The 26,534-nt window shown below is 39.4% G+C and overlaps 1 protein-coding gene across 2 annotated transcripts in view; it reads right to left on the bottom strand.

Moving 5' to 3' along the window:
- Positions 1-684: 684 nt before the first annotated feature.
- Positions 685-26,534, bottom strand: part of abcd3a (ATP-binding cassette, sub-family D (ALD), member 3a) — a 64,037-nt gene continuing 38,187 nt past the window's right edge. Inside the window, exons 11-23 of one of the 2 annotated variants that reach the window (XM_059983939.1) lie at positions 25,801-25,870; positions 15,964-16,061; positions 15,752-15,843; positions 11,532-11,623; positions 10,945-11,008; positions 10,541-10,604; positions 9,511-9,588; positions 8,781-8,846; positions 6,925-7,014; positions 6,306-6,425; positions 4,269-4,373; positions 3,683-3,739; positions 685-1,158 (exon numbers count right to left, since the gene is read on the bottom strand). In XM_059983939.1, coding sequence (XP_059839922.1) covers positions 1,081-1,158; positions 3,683-3,739; positions 4,269-4,373; positions 6,306-6,425; positions 6,925-7,014; positions 8,781-8,846; positions 9,511-9,588; positions 10,541-10,604; positions 10,945-11,008; positions 11,532-11,623; positions 15,752-15,843; positions 15,964-16,061; positions 25,801-25,870 — 1,074 coding nt within the window. In that variant the 3' untranslated portion in view covers positions 685-1,080. Of the gene's footprint in view, positions 1,159-3,682; positions 3,740-4,268; positions 4,374-6,305; positions 6,426-6,924; positions 7,015-8,780; positions 8,847-9,510; positions 9,589-10,540; positions 10,605-10,944; positions 11,009-11,531; positions 11,624-15,751; positions 15,844-15,963; positions 16,062-25,800; positions 25,871-26,534 lie in introns of those variants that run through there. The other variant, XR_009514695.1, reaches the window with a different exon arrangement.

The following is a 26,534-nucleotide window of genomic DNA, read 5'->3' as shown; positions in this document are numbered from 1 at the left end:
CCAAGACCACCCATTTACTTTTCCTAGCTCCAAAGCCCTCTATTTCTCCAGAGTAAAAACAGCAGAGAAATATTCACTAAGGATCCTGTGCCTCCCCAGAAAGGTATCTCCTTAAGGGACCCTATTCTCTCTCTAGTTACTCTTTTTTCCTTAATATACTTTTAAAATGGATTTTCCTTCATCTTTGCCAAAGTTATCTGGTCCCATTCATGCCCTTCTGATTTTCCTCAAGTACATCCCTGCATCCCTTATACTCATCCAGGGATTCACTTTAACCCAGCTGATTGTAACTGACACGTGCCTTTTCTTCTTTCCTAGACAGAGCCTTAGTGTCCCTCATCCATCATCCAGCGTTTCCTACTCCTGACAGCCTTGTCCTTCACTTTAACAGGAACCTGAAGACCTTGATCACACACTATCCAAGCCTTTAAAAGCCTCCCATTTGCCCTGCCCCTTTGACTGCAAACAACCTTTGCAAGTTCCTGTCTCATATTGTCAAAGCTCATCTTGCTCCAATTTAGAACATGAACCTGTAGGCCAGTTCTGTCCCTTTCCATCGCTATTTTAAAACTAACAGAACTACGGTCACTGGTCCCAAAGTGCTCTCCTATTGTCACCTGTCATTTTCCCAGTAAGTGACTGAGAAGTTCAGTGATCAAAAATCAAAATATTTACTCATACAACATTAACATACAGAAGTTAACATTCACTGTCTTTATTTTTTCTGTAAAACATTAGGAAATGAATTGTAGATATCAAATTATTGCATAACAAGAACATGCCATTTTGTAGTGCATTCCTAGGTTACTTCATTTGTACTGTACATAAAACATTACAAGTTATTTTTATTACAGTATTAATTCAAACATTTCCTAGATGAACATTACTGGATCTACAAGTCTCATAATTAATATTTCCAAATATACAGCTCTCGACAAGACTACAAATTAATCAATAATTCAATTTTATTACAGTATCTTAAAACTGAGAATTAATTACAAACTGAAATATTTAGTGCAGGATAAAATGCATATTGTACAGATTTCTTTTGTAAGTCATCCACAGATCGACAGATGGATTTTAAGAACCAAATTCTACTGTGTCAGCAGTAATCGGCTTAAATTCATAATTCCCTCTGCCATCCATGTGCAGATAATACTGAGAACAAAAGAAAAACAATGTTATAAATCATAAGAAAACCAAGAACAGGTTAGGAGAAGTTAATATGAACAATCATGAAATTAGTACTAATAACCTGCAAAGTATTTGAGATGGAAGCAGGTCTTTCCCACAATAAGGAGAACAATTGGGAAAATGAGGGTGCATTTTGAACCACTGACAGTGGTAGTTACTGTGTTCATACATATTACTACAGTGGTAGATATGCACAGATCAATTTCTCCCAGTAAATGGTTAAATCATCCAAATCAAATTTTAATGGTAATTTGACATTAAAGACAATTTATTAAGGTATTAGGACATTTAACGAGATACTTTCTTCATACAAAATGTACTGCAGGTTGTATTGTTTCCTTCAGCAAGGTTTAAAATGCATGCATATTCACAAATACATACAAATAACCATTATACTATGCACCATTTCATAATGCAGCTCACTTTAGCAGGATTAGGTTCCTAGTTACTGCAACAGCTTGCATGAAGAGTAGTTTAAATTTAAGTTGCTTAAGGTTGATAAGAATCTAACAATTCTATTCCGGAGTTTAAAGAGACTTTTAGCAAAGGCTTTTCTGATGGATTTGAACCTGAACAATGTTACAAGTTTCAGTGAAATGGACTAATGTGCCTAATTTAAGTTTACAACTCCAAGGTTACAAATTCAAATTAGACAATGCTAACTAGTTTGATCTTCATGGGCCATGGTCAAATGAAACTCAAAGCAAAAAGTCAAAGCAATGAGGATATCACCAGTTTGGGTGTAGAAGTTTAACATACCAATACTCAACCTGAGAATGCCAGTGGAATAAAACTAATTTTGTTAAATTAACCTGTTCTTGTGCTTCAATTCTGTTTTGTTTAGCTTTATCTGCTAAATTTGACACTACAATTACATCAGGCAGAGAACACATTACTCAACACATTACCCATCCTGTCTGCTGGTTGTCCTCTCAGAGACAGTTCCCACAAGATACAGTGCCTTGTATCTTGTATTCAGTCTCCAACCCTTTGTTCCCATAAATGACTATTACAGCCAGGGAGTTTGATCAATTTAACTGAGAATTTTTATTTGTGAATTACATGCATCTTTTTTCATAATAACATCCAAAAAAAGGGAAAATTATAAAGCATGAAAAACTAAAATTCCAAAAAATGAAATATTAGCAATACAAAAGCATTCATTTTCCTTTGCTTAGTCCTTAGTTGAACACCTCTCGCAGCTATTACAGCCAGTAGTCTTTTTGGATATGTCTCTAATAACTTTGCACAATGTGATAAAGCAGGAGTTGCCCATTCCTCCATGCAAAACAGCTCCAAGCTGTGCCAGGTTAATTGAAGAGCAGAGGTGGACAGCAATTATGAGGTCTTGCTAGAGATATTCGATCAGGTTAAAGTCAAGACTCTGACTGGGACACTCAAGGACATCAGTTTTCCTCATCTGAAGCCACCCCATAGCATGATGCTACCTCCAGCATACTTGACAGTAGGGATGGTGTTACCTGGCAGATGATCAGTATTAGATTTACGCCACTCACACAATTTAATGCTGAGGCCAAAAAGTTCCACTTCACTCTCTTCCGACAAGATTCTCTTCCACGTTTACAGTATCTTCTAAATTGTGCTTTGCAAAGTCTTTATAGACAAGGATATGCTTTTTTTTGCCAGAGCTTCATCCTTACCACTCTTCCATAAAGACCCTTTTGTGCAAGGCCTAAGAGATTGTGGAGCCATGAACTTCACCTCCAGATGCAGCCACTGACTCCTGCAGCTTACTCAGTGACTGCTGGCATCACAGTAGCTTCTCTTATAAGTGCTATTTTTCTCTGACGACTAAGTTTAGAGAGGTGGTCTGACCTAGACACTGGGTCATTTTTCCACTTTTTTCACGATGCACTGAGCTCCAAGGTAAGTTGTACTTTGTACCCTTCCCCAGATTTGTGCTTCTCCATCATCATTTCCCTGACTAGTCTTGAATACTCTTTTGCCTTCATTTTAGTTTGGTCTGTAGAAAATCTATCATACAACGCTGGATCTTACAGACAGAGGGGTATTTATCTTTATAAATTCATTGAAAACAGGACTGATCCTCCAATTTCCTACATCAACAAATTGGGTGAGTTGGAAGGGTAACAAGGTAAGGCACCTGAGGAAAGTTAGTTAAGTAATTACAAAGGGGATGAATTCTTTTTTAGCCTCACAATTGGGGTTTTAAGTTTTAGTAAACTGTTGAAAAGCTTTGGTATTCTTCTTTTGATTTGACATGATGCACTAAGTTTTGTAGCTTAGCTCAAAAGTCCTACTTCAATATATTTTAAACTTAGAAAATGAGAAAGGAAATAGTTGTAGTGGCTGAATACTTTTTCAAGCACTGTAATTGTTCAAGATTACTCTCCAGGATAAAGTGCAACCTTGCTAATAACTTTTGTTATCTTTTTTTAGAAGAATTCACTATTTATTTCATGGATTTTCTTCTGCATTTCCAGTGTGCTGACATTACATTACTAACCTCATGATGAGTCCAGAGAGATTTTCTGTGTGACACAGTGAACAGAGTGATGCCAACCTTTGGGGAAAAAAATCCATTATGTATGACAATCATCACAAAGGACAAAATATTAATTGTCAATAGGCACAAAGTTGTATTATAGAATTTTTTATACCTTTTACATAAGTTTAAATAGTACAAAATGATGTATATAAAATACTACAAAATTTATGCATTATGGGAACACAAAGCAATCAGATCAAACATACTGAGCTACAAAAGTACTATAACTCTTAGCTTTACATTCATAATGCTCACAAAGTACATTCATGTTCTCCGTTGCACTCGTTAAGGTATATTTGACGTTTGAGAAAGTAATTTCAAAATGATGAACAATGGGGGAAGAGAGAGGATGTATTTTAAACTAGTAATAATTAAACATCATATAAACATGTCAATTAAAGACTAACACATGATTCAAATTTTAGCTTCAATTTATTTTATAATTCAAGAAAACTTACTAAAGTGCTAAGAATTATAATGTAAATACTTTGTTGCTGCAATACATATTTTATGTAATGTTTCCTTCTTCAGCATCATGGCTTACCTTTCTGCAGTGGCTGTAGATATAGCCTTCAACATCGACACTAACCGCGCTGGTACATTCATCTAAAATAGCAAATTGTGGTTTGTGGTAGAATAATCGAGCCATCTATATTAAAATAAGTGAAATTAAATCATGTTAACAGGTGCCCTCTGAGGTCACTTTTTGCCCAGTCAGATAGTCCCTTCAATCATATTAGCCATGTGACTTCCAGATTTCATAATAATTAGTAAATATTAGTTGGGGGAACAACACACTCAGTGTCCCAATTTATTTGGTACACCCCTGTACACTTGCTCGTTAATATCTAATCAGCCAATCATGTGGCAGCAACTTAATGTATAAAAGTTGTTAATCAGATCAAACATCAGAATGGGGAAGAAATGTGATCTAAGTTACTTTGACCATGGAATGATTGTTAGTGCAGGATGGGGTGATTTGAGTATCTCAGAAATTGCTGATCTCCTGGGATTTTAGAGAATGCTCCCCAAAACAAAAAAAAAAAACAGTGAATGGCAATTCTGTAGGCACGGACATTTTGTTAATGAGAGTTCAGACTGGTTCAAGTTGACAGGAAGGCAACAGGAACTCAAAGAACCATGCATTACAACAATGGCATGAATGGCATGCAAAATACTATAAACATATACTCTGTGGCCACTTAAATCATAATGCAGCCACTGAGTAAATCCCTATAACTGGATAAGAGAAATATGCATGTGATTTATACTGGCATCAAAACAGTTAGTTTCAATCCCCATTCCCATTCCAACATGGCAGTCCATGGCCTCCTCTACTGCCATGATGAGGCCATTCCCAAGTTGGAGGAACAGCACCTCATATTCCATCTGTGTAGCCTCAAACCAGATAGCATGAATATCGATTTCTACAACTTCTGGTAGCTTTTCCACCTCCTTCTCACTTCTTCAATTCTCCACTTTTGCTCCCCTGTTACCTCTTCCCTTCTCCTCACCTGCTTAACCCCTCTCTCTGATGTCCCTCGTCCTTCCCCTTCTCTGTAGTCCAGGAAAAAGTAACCATAAGTTTTTAACAATAAGAAGTGGCAGCATATAATAACAGGGGTTAAATTAGTTATACTTCTCTGACAAAACAAATTGTAACAACAACATGGGTTCAACTCACTCCACTGTTTCTAAAGTAGGGGAAACTACCTCTTAAAGAAAAGGCACATCATGGCTACATATGGTGGCAGATTTCAGTGAGGGCTTCTCTGCAGACGTCTCATATACTGTTTTCACTAATTTCAGATGGGGGAATTGCTAAATGATAATTCTGCAAGGATACACTGCCCTTCTCCTCCTCTTCCAGCAAACTTATCCTGATGTGCATGGCCTTCATCCATTCTCCTCTTTGTGCTGTATTTTAGATGTAATTGAGTTGAAGAAGAAAGATTCCCATGGACACCCATGTCTGGGCAAATGGTAGGTCCAGAATACTTAAAATTCAGGGGCAAATCTTGTAGCATCTATTATATCACTGTCTGTAGATTTCTAAGAAAAGCCAAGGAACTGCACAAAGCACCAAACACATGTAGAAAAAAAAAACAATCTTGAAAGTAATTGTTGATCCTTTAAATATCACCTACAAGGGAGCTTTCATTTCAGTGAAGGAAGGCCTGGTCAACCTTGCACGACTGAAGGTGTTACCACAGTGGCGAGCTCTAAAATGGCAGTGCTGACATAGAAAATGCTCTGATAACCTGTCTACTCCTCACACTATGGAGGGTACTACTGCAAGCACTTCTGATACAACCACCTAAAAAAAAAACATGTGCATATACTGGATGCCATTTTGGAGCTAAGACAGCATGTCTGGCATGAAAATACACTGTGGATATGAATGTTGCACCCATGTTGCATACCTTTTCATGGCTAAATTATAAACCAGCCAAGACGTAATGTTTTTTGATATTCAAGCATTAAAAAAAGGATACATTTAAAATCATTACAGGACTGTTCTACTTTTATTTCTGGTGATGCAGACTTTAGGAATGAAACAATATCTGAATATTGAACATACAGCCATTCGTTGCTTTTCCCCTCCACTGAGTACATCCATCCAGTCCTGAATGCAATCCCATCCTCCTTCACGTTCCAGAATATGGCCAAGTTGAACATTGTCCAAATACTCCTTCAGAACCTATTGACAAATACAATCATACACTCAAATTAGATCTACTAGTTATTAATTTCCATGAGAAACATTGCAGATGTACATGCAAATTATAAATAATTTACTTCTAATTTTGAGTGCAATTCTGTGCCCTAATATATTTTATTAAACATGTATAATTTGATGACACTTCAAATAAACAAAAAAAAACCCTTTTTTCATTAGTGAACAGCTTAGTGTGATTGAGAAGTTAAGAACAAAATGCTGATCCTGAAAGGCTGAAGGAGAAACTATAGTTGAAACACTTCAGCATCTCTGCAAAGAATAAACAAATCTAACATTTCAGGTCATGAACCCTTCATCAGAACCTCTTCTAGGTGTCTGATATCCACAGACTACAGTACACTGTCTTCAATCCCTCATAATCCACCTTAATCCAACATTAGTACATGATACGTAACGACAGTGGAAGCAAGACGGTAGGAGGAAAGCAGCTAACATAATAATATAGCAATATTTGATATACCAGATCAGATACTCCTTTCTGTCTCTGATCTTCCCGCGTGTCAGGGTAGATCACCTGATCTCTTAGAGTTCCAAGAGTCATGTATGGTCGCTGCAAGATAAATAAATATCTGGTGTTTGAACATGAGAATCAAAATTGATTCATTTGAATCTTTACCAAACCAGTTTTTAGACAATAACACAATAATTCATGATTCAAAAGTTACTTTAAAATATAACTTAGGTTTAAATTTTACGTTTTGGAGTTACATGCACACACTTCTTGAACTTCATGAGTTCTGAATAATACGTTAAAAAATGTTAGACATATTATCTGAAACTTAATACCAGATAACAAAGAAAACTTGAACTAATGAGGTGCATTTTTATTAATCTGTAACTTAAAATTTTGATTATCACATTATTGTCCATATTTTCATTATCATCTGTAACTTTCCGTAATACATAAAAACACTATGACATAGGCCAACTACAATTAAAGTACGCAAGATATAAAATATGTGGCATTTACTTATAGCTTTTTATTTATGTTTCTTGATCACCCTATTTTACCGTGGATCTGTTTATTTTATTAAAATGAGACATACGTGAGCAGGTGGATAGAAATCGATGATTAGAGATTTGTATTAAGTGACATCATTCTAATTCAGAGTGCAAGTTATCAGATATTATGTGCTATTTGATACTAAGTTGTTACTCTACTTGATGTTAATCAAGTGAATTGGTTAGATGTTAGGTACCACCAGTTCTGAAGACACAAGATAACCACAGTATGCTTTACTTAAGTAGTTTAAAGTACATTATTTTACAAAACAACAGTTACCAGCTCTGAATAATGTTAAACTATTGCTCACAAATAATTAAAATTGTTTTGATTTGAATCTGAAAACTCAATGTTAACTGGTGAAAATAAGAAAATACTAAGTGCATCGTTGTCTCTAACATGTACAATGAATTTTTAAGAGATTCTGATACTTCCACTCAATAATCTCTGCCATGCACTTGAGTATTTGACCAAAATTTGCTAAGCCTAAATTGCAATTCATGTTGACTGTTGAATCCACGCATTTATGGAAAATTATGCAGACTGGACCTGCCATGACACCTGCATAGCACAATTAGATGAAACTCAGTCCTGATGTTTAAAATTTTGACTTCTGAATTAAAGCTGACCAAGTATTCTTTCTGAAATAAACAGAAATTGGCAGAGATTTGAGGATTCAAAGTGCAAATCTTGAAAGGTTATGAAACATAACAGGGAACCTTGTGTCAAGATAGGAAATATTGTTTTGGTTCTGTGGAGCCAATGGAGGAATGCCAGAAAAAGAATCCAGCAAATTGTGATAACTGCTCATACCACAGTTGGAGTGTTACCACATCCTGCAACTTTGCCTTTGAAAAAACTTCAGAACGGAGAGTGCACCATCTTTCCTCTATTTCCTGGGCTGATTATTTGCAGTTGTCTACATCAGAACATCAATGATTCTCCTTATGTTCTGCAGCAACTCTGACATTTTGAAAAAAAAAACATGAAGCAGGCCAAAGAGAACATGAAAATATTTCACCTCCATTTACTATCATTAAGAGACAAAAGCCTTTGTAGATATTTGCAAGGATCAATAACTCACCTTTAAATATCATTTGAAATGAATGACCAGAATGTTATGCAAAATTAGTTTTTTTTAATTTGTATTTAAGAATAACTATACTAATAAAATCTGAACAGCAACAGTGTTACATACATTGTAAGAGGTGACAAGTAAATAATCTACTGAGCTGGATGGAAATTATTCAGAGAGAGCAAAAGATCTGCATAGTTAAAATGCGCTCAGATTGAAAAGAATAAGTCAGTCCTACCTGAGGTACATAAAACAGCTTCCCTCTGTCTGGTTTTGTTAGACGTCCTCCGAAAAGAGGCCATAGCTATCAAAATGAAAAATGATAGTTCAACTTACCGCTACTTGGAGACAGGTGTTTTAACATTCAATATACACTCAATGGCCACTTTATTAGGAACCTCTATATAAGCGTACACTCAATGGCCACTTTATTAGGTACAGATGTTCCTAATAAAGTGGCCACTAAGTGTACGTTCGTGGACTTATTTGTTGTAGCTCATCCACTTCAAGGTTTGACATGTTGTGAGTTCAGAGGTGCTCTTCTGCACACCACTGTTGTAATGAGTGGTTATTTGAGTTACTGTTACCTTCCTGTCAGCTTGAACCTGTCTAGCCATTCTCCTCTGACCTCTCTCATTAACAAGACGCTTTCACCTACAGAAATGCTGCTTATTTTTTGCACCATTCTTGCTAAACTCTAGAGACTGTTGTGCATGAAAATCCCAGGAGATCAGCAGTTTCTGAGATACTCAAACCACCTCAACAATCATTCCATGGTCAAAGTCACTTAGATCACATTTTCTGCCCCATTCTGATGTTTGAACTGAACAACAACAACCTCTTGATCATTTCTGCATGTTTTTATGCATTGAGTTGTTGCTGCATGATTTGCTGATATTTGCATTAACGACTAGGGGTACAGGTATACCTAATAAAGTGGCCACTGAGTATATACTATCTGCACTTACCTCTCCTAAGCAACGGAAGAGTGAGCTCTTTCCACACCCATTTGGTCCACAGACGAGAACATTTGCTCCTGACTTGACCTGAACAATAATAGTTAATAGAAATTGCATTTAAAAGCAGTTCATAGAAGCGTTTTCACAGTCCATCTAAGTAAAACTCTAATTACTTTTCACAATATTTGTCCTTCCCAGGTTACACACGCCTGACTTATGGACTCTGTACATATGAGTGAGCACTTAGGAGACCAGTGGGATGAATTTGCTGGCTGTTGCAGGGCTGCAGGCCTTTTCTGACAGTGGGAATGAGGAATTCCTGTGTGGCTTTGCTCCCCATACCTGGCTTTCCTGAACCACCACAAACGGAATGTCAAGTCAAGCTGGAAGAGCTCGAAGCTGAACAGGCCTGTTTACTTACTGAATCAGTGAACCCAGCTCTTCCCTCCCCTATCACTGTTTCTGCTTTCCTCTCCCATACACTAACTTTTGTTCATTTCCAATTTGCAAACAGTTCAGGTTACAAACAGCTCTCAGGACCAGAACCCTTTCGCAAGCTGGAAATCCCTGTAGAATGATTCCTTAAAAATTATGACATTTTCAAATTTAAATTTTCAACATGTACTTGAAATTTCAGATAATTCTACTGCCAAAAAACAAGACTTAAAGAACTGATTAGTTTAGAGACAACAGTTTACAACTACAGATTTATGTAACTTGTTATGCAACATGTAGTTTATTCTGCATTTATTTCCTGACTAAGAACTAGCCCTTTATGCTCTTCCTCAATGCAGTTATTCTTTCATCCACTAGCATGATATGTGTGACCTGTCCACCCATTCCGTTAATTATTCTCAACAATAATTGTTGATTTTCACTCAATCTGCCAATATGACTGCATAGTATGTTTGTGTAAGTCAGACAGCAGACCAAGTATTTGAAGGTTTAGACTGGTCCCAATTTAAATGAAAAGGACTAAAGAACACAGTGACAGAGAGGTAACATAGCACAAGGAAAGTATAACAGTTATATTCTTTACCTCAAAAGAAAGATCCGGAATCAAGACATCTCCATTTGGAGTCACCAATGGCACATGCTCAAATCTGACAAGAAAAATCATTTCAGTTTACCATTAAATGGCCCAGGAAAACCAGAGAAGCCAAAAATATACATTTTTGATCAACCTTCTCTGTCAAACTCTGCCTCAATATTGTGCAAACTTCAACAATATCAACAAGCCTAGAGACCAAGAAGGTTATGTTCCTGGTGGAAACAAAATTTAGGTCTGTATATTTGTAAAGGAGATGTAAAAGGATTTCCACAAGCAAATGTACAAAACAACTGTTAATAACCAAGTGGTAAAAAGCCAGTATTGGTCTGAAGTGGTGAAGTGGTTAAATTTGTACTGTTGTCTACAAATTAAGTATACAGCTTTACACTTACTTGATAATATGATCCATAATAATGATTTCCCCACTCCCTGGTATCAAAGGCTGACTTTTTGAACCTTAATAGGAAAATTAGAGATTGTGTATAAACTTTGTGACTAAATACAATATATCTTGCAAGTGCATATTTCAGGGAAAATACATGGAAGAGTTAGGGTACTTTGCGTTTCTCTCCGGGAATCAGCAACTTATATGGTTCTAGAGGGATCAGCAGTGACTTATTATAGCAAGAGGTCATTGTACTATTAGAGGGCAGTGGGGAGACTTTTCCCCTGAGGAAGCTGATCTCTTCCTTGCCTGGTGTTTATAAAGAAACACATTCTTTGGCAGCAATTATAGTATTACAAACAGAAATCTAAACCTTGGCTGATTGTTTCTTTCCCCAAGACTGAAAAATTACCAAAGCCACCATGGTTAGTCTCAGCCAACAGAGCATAGATCAGGTATCCAGAACCACAGAGTTCTCAGATACTAATCATGCAAATCAAACTACAAACCTAATTACAGGGTATAGTTTATACCCAAGGATAAGTTTACATAAACCGGTTCTCCATGTAATCCTCCATCTGCTGCATTACTCACCCTTATCCTGTGTAGAAACCATTGTGCGTTCATACTTTCCACAATTCAGATCTTTCAAAACTTGCATTAATTCTGTGATTCGAGCTGTGAAACTAAAACAAATTCAGAACAGGCTGTAAAGATTTGGTGAGATTTTTACAGGGACCTAAAAGCTGCCAGTTTTCAAAAGACTGCTGGAATAAAAATGTGAAAGCCGAACTAGTATTATTAAATATAAAATACAAGATTATCACTCCCAGGGAGGAATATCCTCAATCCAATCCACTTTATTTAGAGTACATTTTAGTATTTGACCAGCAGTCTTGATTAACACTAATGGAAAAAAACAGCACACCAAACAGTGGAGAGTCTGGACCTCTTACATCAACATTTCTAGTCTGATTTCTAATCTAAACTGATAGCTAACAATCTTATTCTTGTAAGTGTTTTCATGCAATGTTTTCCGCTACCGGTATGATACTGAGTGAACCTGGTGTTGGACAATGAACTTGAAAATGATGTCCATTAGATCTCTGAAGGTGGAAGCATAGGTAGGTAAAATGGTGAAAAAGACATACAGATCTTGTGCAGGATTCCTTAAAGGTTAACTTTCAAGTTGAGTCAGTAATAAGGAAGGCAAACAGAACATCAGCATTCAAATCAAATTAAATTTCAAAATCAAGTTTAATTATCATTCAACCATACATGAATACCGTCGAATGAAACAGCATTCCTTTGGGACCAAGGTGCAAAACATACACAGCACATTCAAAATAGCAAGCAAAAAAACAGTCATACAAAAATTAGATATATAGCCCAAGTCCCTAAGTGACATGTCCTGCAAATTGATGGTGCAGTTCCTGGCAGCATGCTGACAAAGATATGCACACAATCCAGCTTGTCATTCCAAAGACCAAACACTGGAGGACAGCGCCAAAAGGCGAGGCCGGCCGCATCCCCCCCCCACAACCAAGCACAGACACCATGCTGAACCCACCCCCGGCATCTCCTCTCCTGGCCTGCAGCAGCAGACAAACACGGGCCTTGAGGCCCAGTCCTCGCTACAACCAAGGTCACACAGCGTCTTGTCACACCGCCAAACAAGGGCAACAGGGCTGCGGCAATGTCCAACAGGGTCTTGTGATCACCAGAGAAACACCCAAGACAATCATCCATGGCTACACTGTGCGCAGCCTTCGGCACCAACTCTGATGCTTTTGACGTCTTCCTATAGCGGGCTGCAATCAGTCCAGCACCTCCACCACTGAGCAGCTCACTGATGCGGTAGACCTGCAGTACCTGACATTCGTGGAGTCCAGCATTGTCTTGCGATCGTAAAAAAAAGACATTTAACAAAGAAAAAATGCACCTTTGGTTGGCCTGCGAGAGGCCACTGTGCTCAAATGAGCCGCCATCTTACCAGAAGTCCGGAAATTCATTTTGAGAGGACTAGAATATAAAAGCAAGGATGTAATGCTGTCTTTATAAGGCAATGGTCAGCTCGTAATTAGAGTATTCCAAGCAGTTTTGGGCCCCTTATCTAACAATATATATGCTGGTACTGGAGAGATTCCAAAGGAAATTCATGCAGGTGATCTCTGGAATGTATCAGAGAGGCCTAGATAAGAGTGGATCTGAAGAGGATGCTAGATATAGTGGGGAAGTCTCGGATCAGAGGGCACAGCCTCAGAATAGAGGGCCATCCATTTACAACAGCGATGAGGAGGATTTTCTTTAGTCAGAGGGTGGTGAACTTGTAGAATTCACTGCCACATACAGCTTTGGAGGCCAAGTCATTGGGTATATTTAAGGTGGAGGTTGATAGGTTCTTGATTAGTCAAGGCATCAAAGATTACAGGGAGAAGGCAGGGGAATGGGGTTGAGAGGGATAATAAATCAGCCATAATAGAATTGTGGATCAGTCTCAATGGGCGAAATGGCCTAATTCTGCTCCCACGTCCTATAGGCTTATGGATGCTAACCATCATTAGGCATAAGGCCTTGGAGATTATGGTACAATTTTTTTAATTGGCTGGATCCAGTATTGCTTGCCACACAAAAGGAAGTAACTGAATGCACTAAACAGAGCGCGAAGTAGGTAAGTATGCAGCCTGAGATGTTGGAAAGACTGAATAGACTAATTTGCATTCCTTGGAGCAGAGGGAACATAGAACTTAAAACTCTCTGACGGTGGTGTCTGAATAGAGGATGCTGTCCAAGTTGCATGCCATCTTGGACAATGACTCCCATCCAGTCCATAATGTACTGGTTAGGCACAGGAGTACATTCAGCCAGAGACTCATTCCACCAAGATGCAACACTGAGCATCATTGGAAGTCATTCCTGCCTGTGGCCATCAAACTTTACAACTCCTCCCTCAGAGTGTCAGACACCCTGAGCCAATAGGCTGGTCCTGCATTTATTTCCACTTGGCATGATTAATTTATTATTATTTATGGTTTTATATTGCTATATTTCTACACTATTCTTGGTTGGCACAGCTGTAACGAAACCCAGTTTCCCTCGGGATCAATAAACTATGTCTGTCTGTCTGTCAAACAGTACAACACAGGAACAGGCTCTTCAGCCAATGAAGTCTGTGCTGACCATGATGTCACATTCATAAGATATGACTTCCTCTGCACAAAGCCATGCTGACTATTTTTAATTAGTCTGTGCCTTTTCAGCTGCGAGTAGATCCTATCCAGAATAATTTTTCCTTACTATTGATGTAAGGCTCACCAACCTATAATTTCCTGTTTTGTCTCTATTGCCCCTCTTAAACAGATGAACAACACTGGCCATCCTCCAGTCCTCTGGGACATTGTCTAGATACAAAATATTTTCAAAGATTCGGTAATCTCCTCTATTGCCTCTCTCAATAAACCAGAGTATATCCCTGGGAGGTCCTGACTGACCTATACAAAATGATGAGGGACATGGGCAAGTGTTAGGGAAAAACTTTCCCCCTACAGGAATAAAAATCTGGAGTGCAATGCCTGAGGTGGTACTGGAAACAGGTACCCTAAAAATCATTAAAAAGGTACCTTGTAGGACGTTTGAATCTCTAAGCCATTTAAGGCTATGGATGGTGCTGGGAAATGTGATTAGCACAGATGTGCACTTGATAGTCATTGTTGATAAATTGGGATAAATCATTCTGTGGTGAATGACTCATTAAAATGGACTAAGATTAAGACATTTAAAAGAAAACAGACTTAGGGAGCTATTGCAATTTATTCATGAAAGTAGCAAATGACAGGTTACAGATGGACTTGGACAGATTACAAGAGCAACAGATGGAAATGAATGTGAAGTATTAGGTGATAATAGTCTGGATTCAAGGAGAAGAAACAGAAACACTTCTTAAATGCGTGCATTGGAAAATCCAGAGGAAGTAAAGGAATTGATTATCTACGTTAAAAAAAATTAAAATCTAATAGACACATAAGCTACCAAAACATTGAGCAACATTTCAAGAGGGCTAGTGTAACATCAAGAAATTGATCCTTTCCTTGTACAGAACTCAATCTGATGGACCATGTTCAGTTTTGACATTGAAGAGACTGGAAGGGAAACAGCCCAGATTCATCTGAATGATACTTTTATGTTACAAAGAGGATAAAGCTATATATATATTTGAATGCAGAACTTTGAGCTGTTGATTTTCCCATGTGCCTCCTGTCTTTGCCCATACAAATGGCAAAATTCACAAGCTTGAGAAGTGCCATTTAAAAAAGGAGCCTGGGTGAACTGACACAGAGTGCATCCTTGTAAATGGTACACACTGGCATCTTTGCCTTTAATAATGTTAACCCAATCACCAATATGCGTGGAGCTGCTTTCATCCAGCAGAGTGGAAAGCATTCCATTACACTCCCAACTTCTGTCAGGAGATAGTTTAACAGCTTTGAGTCAGTAGAATCTCTCGCCACAAAACACCCTATTGCTCTTGTATCCACAGTCTTTATGGAGTTGGTCCATAAACAGACTATTGCTCACCATGGGATCTGAATTGAAATGTTACTATCTCAAGATATTGACTGACCTACTTCCAATCAGTGGATTTTCCAATATGCTGTAACTGAACAATTGCGTTCTCAGATTATTACATTCCTCTGAAAATACTCCATACTTCCTCTGAAAATGTATAACAACTTACCAATTTCAATTTTGAATTAACAGTCATTCAATGGAAAAGACACAGAAACTATACATCTAGCTGGAAACACTGATCTTACCCAGATAGCCTTGTCATCTCACGACCAGCCAGCACAATTCTTCCAAGAGCCTGAGACATTCTGAGTAACATCCGACCACTTTGATAGTAATCCTAGGAAGAAGGCAGACTTGATTTTACCAGAATGAATAAAAACTATTTTTGTTCTTTTTTCGAGCAATAAACTATCTTTTCTGGCTTTATCTACAATTGGGAAATCTAAACTACAATTACCTCCAGTAGTTCTGCATGGGTGCTTGTCTGATGGCGAGTATGTGACAGATTCAAGAAAGGTCGACTTACTACTAGATAACCCACTACAGTAGCAAGATCTATATTAAAAAAAAGAGAAACAAACCACTTTATAAGATCCAGTCAATGCTTCAATAGTTTGTAAACATATTTGATTAACCAAGTAAGTTGATAAGAAAATCCAACAATAATTCAAAAATGAACATCTGACATACTAACATTTTCATTCCTGGTTTAAATACATGCCTTAAAAGAAACTGGAAAAAAGGACAAACACGATTAAAGATTGCCAGCACAGCTTTGCTAGGGGAGATCACGTCTGATTAATTTGATTGAATTTTTTTGAAGAATATTGATGAGGGTAGTATTATTGATGCTGATTTCCAGAAACTTCAATAGGCTTTGATAAAGCATCCACATGGTTAGATTCCTAGAGATTCACTGGTTCACAAACTGGATCTAAAACTGGTATTATAATAGGACCTATGGGGTGATGATGGGGAGTTCTTTTTATGATCAGAAGCTGGTGACCAGTGGTATACACATGGATCAATATTGGGATCTTTGCTGTTACATACACTCAGTGGCCACTTTATTAGGTACACCTGCACACCCACTCATTAATGCAAATAACTAATCAGCCAATCACATTGCAAGAACTCAATGCATAAAAGCATGCAGATACAGTCAAGAGGTTCAGTTGTTGATCAGACCAAACATCAGAATTGACCTAAGTAATTTTGACCATGAAATGATTTTTGGTGCCAGACAGGGTAGTTGAGAATCTCAGAAACCGCTGATCTCCTGGGATTTTAACACACTACAGTCTCGAGAACAGGGATTCCCAACTCAAAGAACTGTGTTACAACAGTGGCATGCAGAGGAGCATCTCTGAATGCACCACACGTTGAACCTGAAGTGAATGGGCTAAGCAGCAGAAGACTATGAACAAAATACTCAGTGGGCACTTTGTTAGTTACAGCAGGTACCTAATACAGTGGCCACAGACAGTAGATTAAAGATTTGGATATGAATGCAGAATGTATGATTAGTAAGTTCACTGATGACATAAAAAATGATGGATATGCTGATAGTGAAGAGGGTAGTTTCGCTCAGAAGCTACAGAATTATAGCTGATGAGATTGCCAGAGATGGAATTTAACCACTTCCCTAGGACGTAATGCAAAGGGACGTCTTGTATTTTGAGGCTGAGCCTGCCTGGTGGCCTTAGACTCCCCACAATTGGAAACATCCTCACCATGTCCACTCTATAAACAATATTTAGCAATTTTCAAAGAGATCTTACTTCATTTTTATAAACTCCAGTCATTACAAGCTCAGAACCATCAAATGCTCCTCATATGTTAAGCACTTTCATTCTTAGGGTCATTCTTATAAACTCCTTCTGGACCCTCTCCAATACTAGCACAACCTTTCTTAGATAAGGTACCCAAATCAGCTCACAATACTCCAAGTTTGGTCTGATCGATGTATTTACAAAGCCTTAGCATTGCATTCTTTTTTTTAATATATTCTAGTTCTCTGGAAATGAATGCTAACATTGCATTTGCTTTCCTTACTACCAATTCAACCTGCAGGTTGAGCTCTAGGGCAAAGATTCCAAATGTGGGGTCCACGAACCCCTTGGTAAATGGTAGGAATCCATGGCATAAAAAAGGTTGGGGATCCCTACTCTAAGGAATTCTGCACCTGGATACCCAAAATCCCTTGCACCTTTGATTCTCAATTTGGTCCCCATTTAGAAAATAGTCTATGCCTTTATGCCTCTACCAAAGTGCATGACTATACACTTCCCTACAACGTATTCTATTTACCATAGATGTAGGGAGTACTGAAGAGCATAAAGAAGTTGGTATCCAAAGGGAGTAGCAGAGGTCACTGGGAAGGCATATGAGGAAATTGCCTTCATTATCTGGGACACACAACATAAGAGCAGAACATTAAGAATAAACCTTATAAAACATTGGTAAAGTCACAGCTGGATTACAGTGCACAGCTCCTGGTTGCCATGCTGTAGGAAGCACAGCAGAGGGCGAAGAGGAGATTCACCATGTTGGTGCCTGATATGGAGCATCTCCGACACAAGGAGAGACGGGATTTGATTTGTTTGGAACAGGGAAGACTAAAGTATATACAATTATGAGCATTCATTGGCAGTAGAGAGTTAAAAAAAAATTCCCTACTGCAGGGTTGTACAAAACCAGAAGATATAGGTTTTAAGTTAAGGGACAGGTGGTTAATTGGGGGGGGGGGGGGGTGTATAAGGAAGAATTTTTAAATCTAGAGTGGTTGAAACCTGGAATGAACTGCCTGAATGATTAATGAAGGGATGAATACCCACAATATTTAGGAAGTATCAAGACAAGCTTCTGAATTGGCATAAAATAGATTGTTATAACCATATGGATATGGATGGTGATGGAGAAAGGGTCTTATATAAATGGGTATTCACTGGTCACCGTGGATACAGTAGGCCAAAGGACCTGTTTCTGTGCTATGCTAGTCCATCTGCAACCCCGATTTAACACTACACTTCATTTGTTTAATTATATGCTGTAGAATACATGGTGAATATGGTATTCCTCTGTGAAGTCTCCAGCAAAAGCTTCATAAATTGAGTTTGCATATTTTCTGCACATGGTGGCATTTAGATCCTGCACTCTACCAACAGCAGCAGAGGGAACAAACAAAACCAACTTTAAAAAAGTTGAAGGAAGGGAGATCTTATATTGGCTACTCTCCATACCCCCACAAAATGCTGGAGGAACTCAGCAGGGCAGGCAGCACCTGTGGGAAAGAATACAGTCAGCGCTTCAGGCCAAGACCTTTCATCAGGGCTGGAGGGAAAAAAGCTAAGAAGTCAGAGTAAGAAAGTGGGGTAGGGGCAAGAGAAACACAAGGTGATAGGTGAAAGTGGGAGGGGGAGAGGTGAAGTAAAGAACTGGGAAGTTGATTGGTAAAAGAGATTCTGGGCTGGAGAAGGCAGAATCTGATAGGAGAGGACAGAAGGCCATGGAAGAAAGAAAAGGGGAGAGGAGCACCAGAGGGAGGCAATGGGCAGGCAAGGAGATAAGGCGCGAAAGGGAAATGGAGATGGGGACTGGTGGAAGTGGTGGAGGGCATTGCTGGAAGTTCCAGAAATCGATGTTCACGCCATCAGGTTGGAGGCTACCCAGATGGAATTCAAGGTGTTGTTCCTCCAAACTGAGTGTGGCCTCATTGCAACAGAACAGGCGGCCATGGACTGACATGTCGAAATGGGAATGGAAAGTGGAATTAAAATGGGTGCTCCATAGGTGTTCAGCAAAGCAGTCTCATCGATATTCCGGAGGCCACACCAGGAGTACTAGACACAGAATATGACCCCAACAGACTCACAGGTGCAGTGTCGCCTCACCTAGAAGGACTGTTTGTGGCCCTGAATGGTAGTGAGGGAGGAGGTGTATGGGCAGGTGTAGCACTTGTTCTGCTTGCAAGGATAAGTGCCAGAAGGGATCTCACAGTGGCCACCCATTTTAATTCCACTTCCCATTCCAATATGTCCATTCATGGCCTCCTCTATACTGTTGTGATAAGGCCACACTCAGTTTCGAGGAACAACACCTTATATTCCACCTGGGTAGCCAGTGATGTTCAACCTGATGGCATGAACATCAATTTCTTGAACTTCTGGTAATGCCCCCCCACCCCCACTGGTTCCCATCCCCTTTTTCCTCTCTCACCTTATCTCCTTGCCTCCCCATTGCTTCCCTCTGGTGCTCCTCCCCCTTTTCTTTCTTCCATGGCCTTCTGTCCTCTCCTATCAGTTCCACCCCCCCTTTTTCCAGCCCTGTATCTCTTTCACCAATCAACTTCCCAGCTCTTCACTTCACCCCTCCCCCTCCCTATTTCACCTATCACCTTGTGTTTCTTCCTCGCCTACCCCCAAATTCTAACTCTGACTCTTCATCTTTTTCTCCAGTCCCGATGAAAGGTCTTGGCCCAAAACATCAACTGTACTCTTTCCCATAGATGTTACCTGTCCTGCTGAGTCCCTCCAACATTTTGTGTGCGTTGCTTGGATTTCCAGCACTGTAGATTTTCTCTTGTTTTTTTTACTCTCTATACCAATTCAGTTGCATTTTAAATTTATACTGAGTCCACAGGTTGGTCGCATGAATTTATTATGAGCAAAGCCAGCTGCCAGCAGCTTGGAACATGGACTCAAGTTCAATAACATTTTCCCAAAGGAATCAATTATCTAAGTCATCATTTTTCATTAGGTGTTGTACTTTGGTAGGAACAATTTGTCCTTACACAGTGAATGGTAGGGCACTGTGGAGTGCACAGAAGAAAGGGATCTGGGAATTACAGGTCCATAATTCATTGAAAGTGGCAGCACAGGTAGAAAGGGTCATAAAGAAAGCTTTTGGTACACCGGCCTTCATAAATCAAAGTATTGAGTACAGAAGTATTGATGTTATGTTGAAATTGTAAAAGACGTTGGTGAAGCCTAATTTGGAGTATTATGTGCAGTTTTGGTCACCTGGCTACAGGAAAGATGCAAGTAAGGTTGAAAGAAACAGAGAAAATTAGCAAGAATGTTGTTGGGACTGGAGAACCTGCATTATAAGGAAAGACTGAATAGGTTAGGACTTCATTCCTTAGAATGTAGAAGATTGAGGGAAGATTTGATAGAAGTGTACAAGGTTATGAGGAAGGTTCAAAGGGTAAATGCAAGTAGGCTTTATCAACTGAGATTAAGGTGGAACTACAACTGGAGATCATGGGTTAAGGGTGAAAGGTGAAAAGTTTAAGGGGAACATGAAGGGAAATTTCCTCGCTCAGAGGGTTGTGAGAGTGTGGAACAAGATGCCAGTGCAAGTGTTGCATGTGAGCTCAATTGCATTGTTTTAGAGAAGTTTGGATAGGTATGTGGATGGTAGGGGTATGGAGGGCTATGGTCCTGGTGCAGGCCAATGGGAGTAGGCAGTTTAAGTGGTTCGACACAGTCTAGATGGGTTGAAAGGCCTGTTTCTGTGCTGTACTTTTCTTTGACTCTATTAAGAACCAAATCAGCTTGTTCTTTCATCACTGAGGTAGGATCAGACACACAATAAGAATATTCTGGAGCCAACTTAACTGTTTTAGAAATTCATACAATTTTGGTTAAATGGTTTTCTCATTCTCCTTTATCAGAAGCTCAAGTTTACCTTTGACCCTTCAAATTCTCCAAATGTTAATTTTGAATGAAAAGGTCACCAACATAATACATAAAAGACTGAAAACCAAACACTCTAAAGCAGCTGAAATTATATTCAAGTATAGCTTCCTTCAAGAATTCAAAAATATTGTCCACAAATTAGTCCAGACCATGTTTTAACAGTAGAACAATGCTTTGTTTCCCTATACCATTGCTGTGGTGAATCCCAATAAGAGAAGGAAATTAAATTGCGAGCCTAATAGAACAATGTTGTCATGTTACCCTGTGTAAGACCCTGTTGAAATTAGCACAGTTGGTTTCAGTATAGCATTTCCCTTTACAAGCTTTCAGACTCAAATTGTTACTGACAAATCTTAAAGGGACAGAACACCATACAAGAAACGTCTTTGCAAGTACAGAGAAATGTTGTCAGAGTATGAATGGAAAAAACTACATAAAATTTCTTAATTTTCAGGCAAGCAAGGTTGAAAATCTTCCTGCAGACAATTTGTGTGTTGCACTACATGTGATATAATTTGGGAGGGCTTTACACCAGAGCAAGTGTGGTAAAAAAAGCAGATTATCACTCAAAGCTCGAAGTACATGCAAGTCACCATACACAACCCTGACGTTCATTTTCTTGTGGGCATACTTAATAGATACAATAACCACAATGAAAGACTGCACAAACAGGGTGAACAGTGTGCAAAAGACAAAAAAAAAGGTGTAAATACAAAAACAAAGAAAATAAATAAACAATATCAAAAACATGAGATGAAGAGTCCTTGAAAGTGAGTCCACAGGTTGTGGGAACAGTTTAGCAATGGAGTGAGTGAAGTTATCCTTTTTGGTTCAAGAGCCTGATGGTTGAGGAGTAATAACTGTTCCTAAACCTGATGGTGTGAGCCCTGAGGCTCCCATAGCTTCTTCCTGATGGCAGCAGTGAGAAGAGAGCATGATCTGGGTAACAGGTGTTTCTGATGACGGATGCTGCCTTCCAGTAATAACGCTCTGTGTAGATGTGTGCAATGGTGGAGAGGGCTTTCCCCATGATTGTTGGGCTGTATCCTGGGAACACGTCTTCACTGCCAGCTTGTACCAAATGGCTTCCAGGTCCACTTTCAAGCCTCTGGATTCGGACTCTCTGAGGGACCCATCCACTGCCACCAACCTCAGTTTTTTCACCCTGTACCTCCCGTTTCTACCTCCTGCTCAGATCCACAAACCTCCCTGTCCAGGTAGACCCATTGTTTCTGCTTGTTCCTGCCCCAATGAATTTGTATCTGCCTACCTCAACTCAATTTTATCCCCTCAGTACAGTCCCTTACTACCTACATCCATGACATTTCACACGACCTTGATCTTTTCAGTGATTTCCAGTTCCCTGGCCCTAAGCATCTCATTTTGTCTACGGATGTCTAGTCCCTATACATCTCAACCCCCACCAGGAAAGCCTCAAAGCTCTCCATTTCTTTCAGACCCAACCAGTTTCCCTGCACCACCACTCTCCTTTGCCTGAGGGAACTTGTCCTCTCACTCAATGATTTCTCTTTGGCTCCTCCCACTTCCTTCAAACAAAAGGTGCAGCCATGGGCACTCGCATGGGTCCCAGCTGTGCCTGCCTTTTTGTTGGCTATGTGAGAAAGTCTATGTTCCAAGCCTACAATGGTATCACTCCCCAACTTTTCCTACACTACATCGACAACTGCTTTGGTGCTGCTTCCTGCACCCATGCAGAGTTCATTGTCTTCAATTTTGCCACCAATTTCCACCCTGCCTTCAAATTTAGTTGGTCCATTCCTGACACCTCCCTCCCCTTTCTTGATCCCACTATCTCTACCTCTGGAGACAGCTTACCTTCTGATGTCTATTATAAATCCACCGACTCTCAAAGCTACCTGGACTATACCTCTACCCACCCTGCTACTTGTAAAAATGCTATCTCCTTCTCTCAATTGCTCCACCTCTACTACATCTGCTCTCAGGATGAGGCTTTTCATTTCAGAACTATGGAGATGTTCTCCTTCTTCAAAGAAAGGGGCTTCCCTTCCTCCACCATCAACACTGCCCTCAGCTGCATCTCTTCCATTTCACGCATATCTGCCCTCAACCCATCCTCCTGCCAACTCACCAGGGATAGGGTTCTTCTTGTCCTTACCTACCACCCCACCAGCCTCCACATCCAGCACTTAATTCTCCATAACTTCCACCATCTCCAACAGGCTTCCATCACTAAGCACATCTTACCTTGCCCCCAACTTTCTGCTTTCCGTAGGGATCACTCCCTACACGACTCCCTTATCCATTCATCCCTCCACACTGATCTCCCTCCTGGCATTTACTCTTGCAAGTGGAACAAGCGCTCCACCTGCTCCTACACCTCCACCCTCACCCCAAACGTTCCTTCCAGTTGAGGTGCCACTTCACTTCTGAGTCTGTTGGGGTCATCTACTATATACGGTACTCCTGGTGTGGCCTCCCGCATATTGGTGAGACCCAACATAGATTGGGAGACCACTTCACCGAGCACCTACACTCTATCCACCAGAAAGAGCAGGATCTCCCAGCAGCCACCCATTTTAGTTTCATTTCCCGTTCCCATTCTGACATGTCACTCCATAGCCTTCTCTACAGTTGTGATGAGGCCACACTCAGGTTGGAAAAGTAGCACCTTATATTCTGTGTGGGTAGCCTCCTACCTGATGGCGCAAACATTGATTTCTCGAACGTCTGGTAATGCACCCCCCCCCCTTCACCATTCCCCATCCCCCTTTCCCTCTCTCACCTCATCTCCTTACCTGCCCAACATTTTCCTCTGGTGTTCATCCCCCTTTTATTTATTCCATGGCCTTCTGTCCTCTCCTATTCAGATTTCCTCTTCTCCAGCTCTATACCTCTTTCGTCAATCAACTTCCCAGCTCTTTACTTCACCATTCCCCTCCTGATTTCATCAATCACCTGAAATGTTGACTGCACTCTTTTCCATAGATGCTGCCTGACCTTCCAGCACTGCAGATGTTCTCTTGTTTGTGATTGGGTTGCATCCACTACATTTTGTAGGAATTTTCCATTCAAGGGCATTGGTGTTTCCAAAAGAGGCTGTGAGGTAGCCAGTCAATAGACTCTCCACCACACATCTATTGAAGTTTGTCAAAGTTTTAGATGTCATGCCGAATCTCACAAACTCCTATGGAAGTAGAGGTGCTGCTGTGCTTTCTTCATAATTGCACTTACATGCTGGGCCCAGGACAGGTCCTCTGAAATGATAACACGGGGGAATTTAAAGATGCTGACCCTCCGATCCTCCAATGAGGACTGACTCATGGACCTCCAGTTTCCTCCTTCTGAAGTCAATAATCAGCTCCTTGGTCTTGCTGACATTGAGCAAGAGGCTGTTGTAGTGGCACCAATCAGCCAGATTTTCAATCTTCTTTCTATTTGCTCAAAAATATTACATCAACAGATTTCCCAACAAATACCAATGCACCAAAAGTTATACACAAGATTGCTCTATACCATGTTAGAATAATTTTCAGTAGTACAGCTCCGTTTTCTTTGGAGAGACATTAATAAATTTCTAGCCCACAACCTGCTGCAGCTACTGGCATTGCTTTATATTCCACCACTGAAAAACATCAACTGTGAAACAAACAAACCAGGTTCAAATTTAAAAGTTAGATTAGAAAGGCTTCTAATCTAGTTTTTTTTTAGTCTTTGCTCATATTTAAAAGATAAATAAGAAGGCAGAGGAGTGGGGATGACTGGAAGAATTGGATCAGCCCATGATTGAATGGTAGAGCAGGCTCAATGGGCCGACGGGCCTACTTCTGCTTCCATATCTTATAGTTTCGCTTGATGTTTAGCACATCTTTCAGAAATATTGATATAAAAGGCTGTTCATCAAATATATTTTCTAACCACAGTGTCACAGTGAGCATGTTTAAAGGTTTTCAGAAGCAAATTAAAAGAGTCAAATTTGCAATATGTATCATTACAGTACAAGATAGCTAATCTCTAATAGGTTATACTGCACTAATGGACAAATTACAAAGTACAACCTCAATGCCAAAGCCTTTCCAGATACTGTGTTTCAAAGTTAGCAGCATAACATTTGAACAATGTTGTTTAGTTTCTCTGTGTGACAATATGTTGAGTTTCTCAACCAGTAATCCTATTTTGTGGAATGCCAAACTACTGAACCCACACTTGAAGGCATCAGAGTTCTACATGTAACATTTTCCTGTTCTACAAAGGATACTCATTTCAGCTCACAAGAAAATAACCATCTTAAAATAGCTAGCAGTGTATGATTTTAGATTCTATAGTGAAAATCACAGTTAATGTAAATGTTTTAAATTTTAGACCATTCCATAAGATATAGGAGCAGAAGTAGGCCATTCAGCCCATCGAGACCGCTCTGCATTCAATCATGGGCTGATCCAATGCTTCTAGTCATCCCTCCTCCTCTGCCTTCTCCCCATACCCTTTGATGCTGTTGCTAATCATGAACCATTTTGAAATGGCAGAGCACTTTAGGGAAAATTCTCTGGAATAGAATTGGAATCTGGATGCCTATATTAAAAAAAATCATAATTTCTGACAATGAATATACTTACATTTGGCAATTATACTGTCCACAAACCCCATGGTGAAACGAAAGACGATGAAATTATGCAGGTGATCCACCTAAATGAGAAAAAGGCAATGTAAAATCCCTCCTGTACCGGTTAGAGAAAAAGATGCAACAATGCTCAGTAATAGATTCAGGAAGTGAGACGATAAAAAGTACACAATCAAACTCGTAAACAATTTTTTAAAAAGATGTATTAATGGAACAATACTAATGAGTGGGAAACCTAATAGAAAAGTTGAATCACATCAACAATGCCCGGACAGGGGTAATCAAGCCATAACTATTGTATATGTAAGTGAGTAAAAGATCATACAAATGATCTGTGTGACCAACCTAAGCTTTTAAGCAGTACAAATAGGTCACTATCATTCTATGAAATTAGAGTGTGAAGGATAAGCAATAATCACAAAGATCACATACATCATAATTATCAGAAATAATTTACATACAATTTGCCTCTCTCAAAAGTAGCATTATGGTAGTAACTTGTTATGTTGATGTATCTGTATCAACAAAATAACGTGTTTAATTTAAATGGGTTATCATGTAATTATTATGTACATTATGGACCACTTGGCCCCTTGTGCATACTCTGCCATTTAATAAGGTCAAAGTGCTAGATTTCTGCACTAATACCATATCTATTGATTCCTATTGTATCTGACATATCTAAAAGTTAGCCTCTAATTTTGATTTTAAAAACAGAATTACTAAATG

The sequence above is a fragment of the Hypanus sabinus genome, chromosome 11 (genome assembly GCF_030144855.1).
Source record: "Hypanus sabinus isolate sHypSab1 chromosome 11, sHypSab1.hap1, whole genome shotgun sequence".
Taxonomy (NCBI): domain Eukaryota; kingdom Metazoa; phylum Chordata; class Chondrichthyes; order Myliobatiformes; family Dasyatidae; genus Hypanus; species Hypanus sabinus.
Note: the sequence above shows the minus strand (reverse complement) of the source record. Positions and strands in the feature narration are given on the sequence as shown.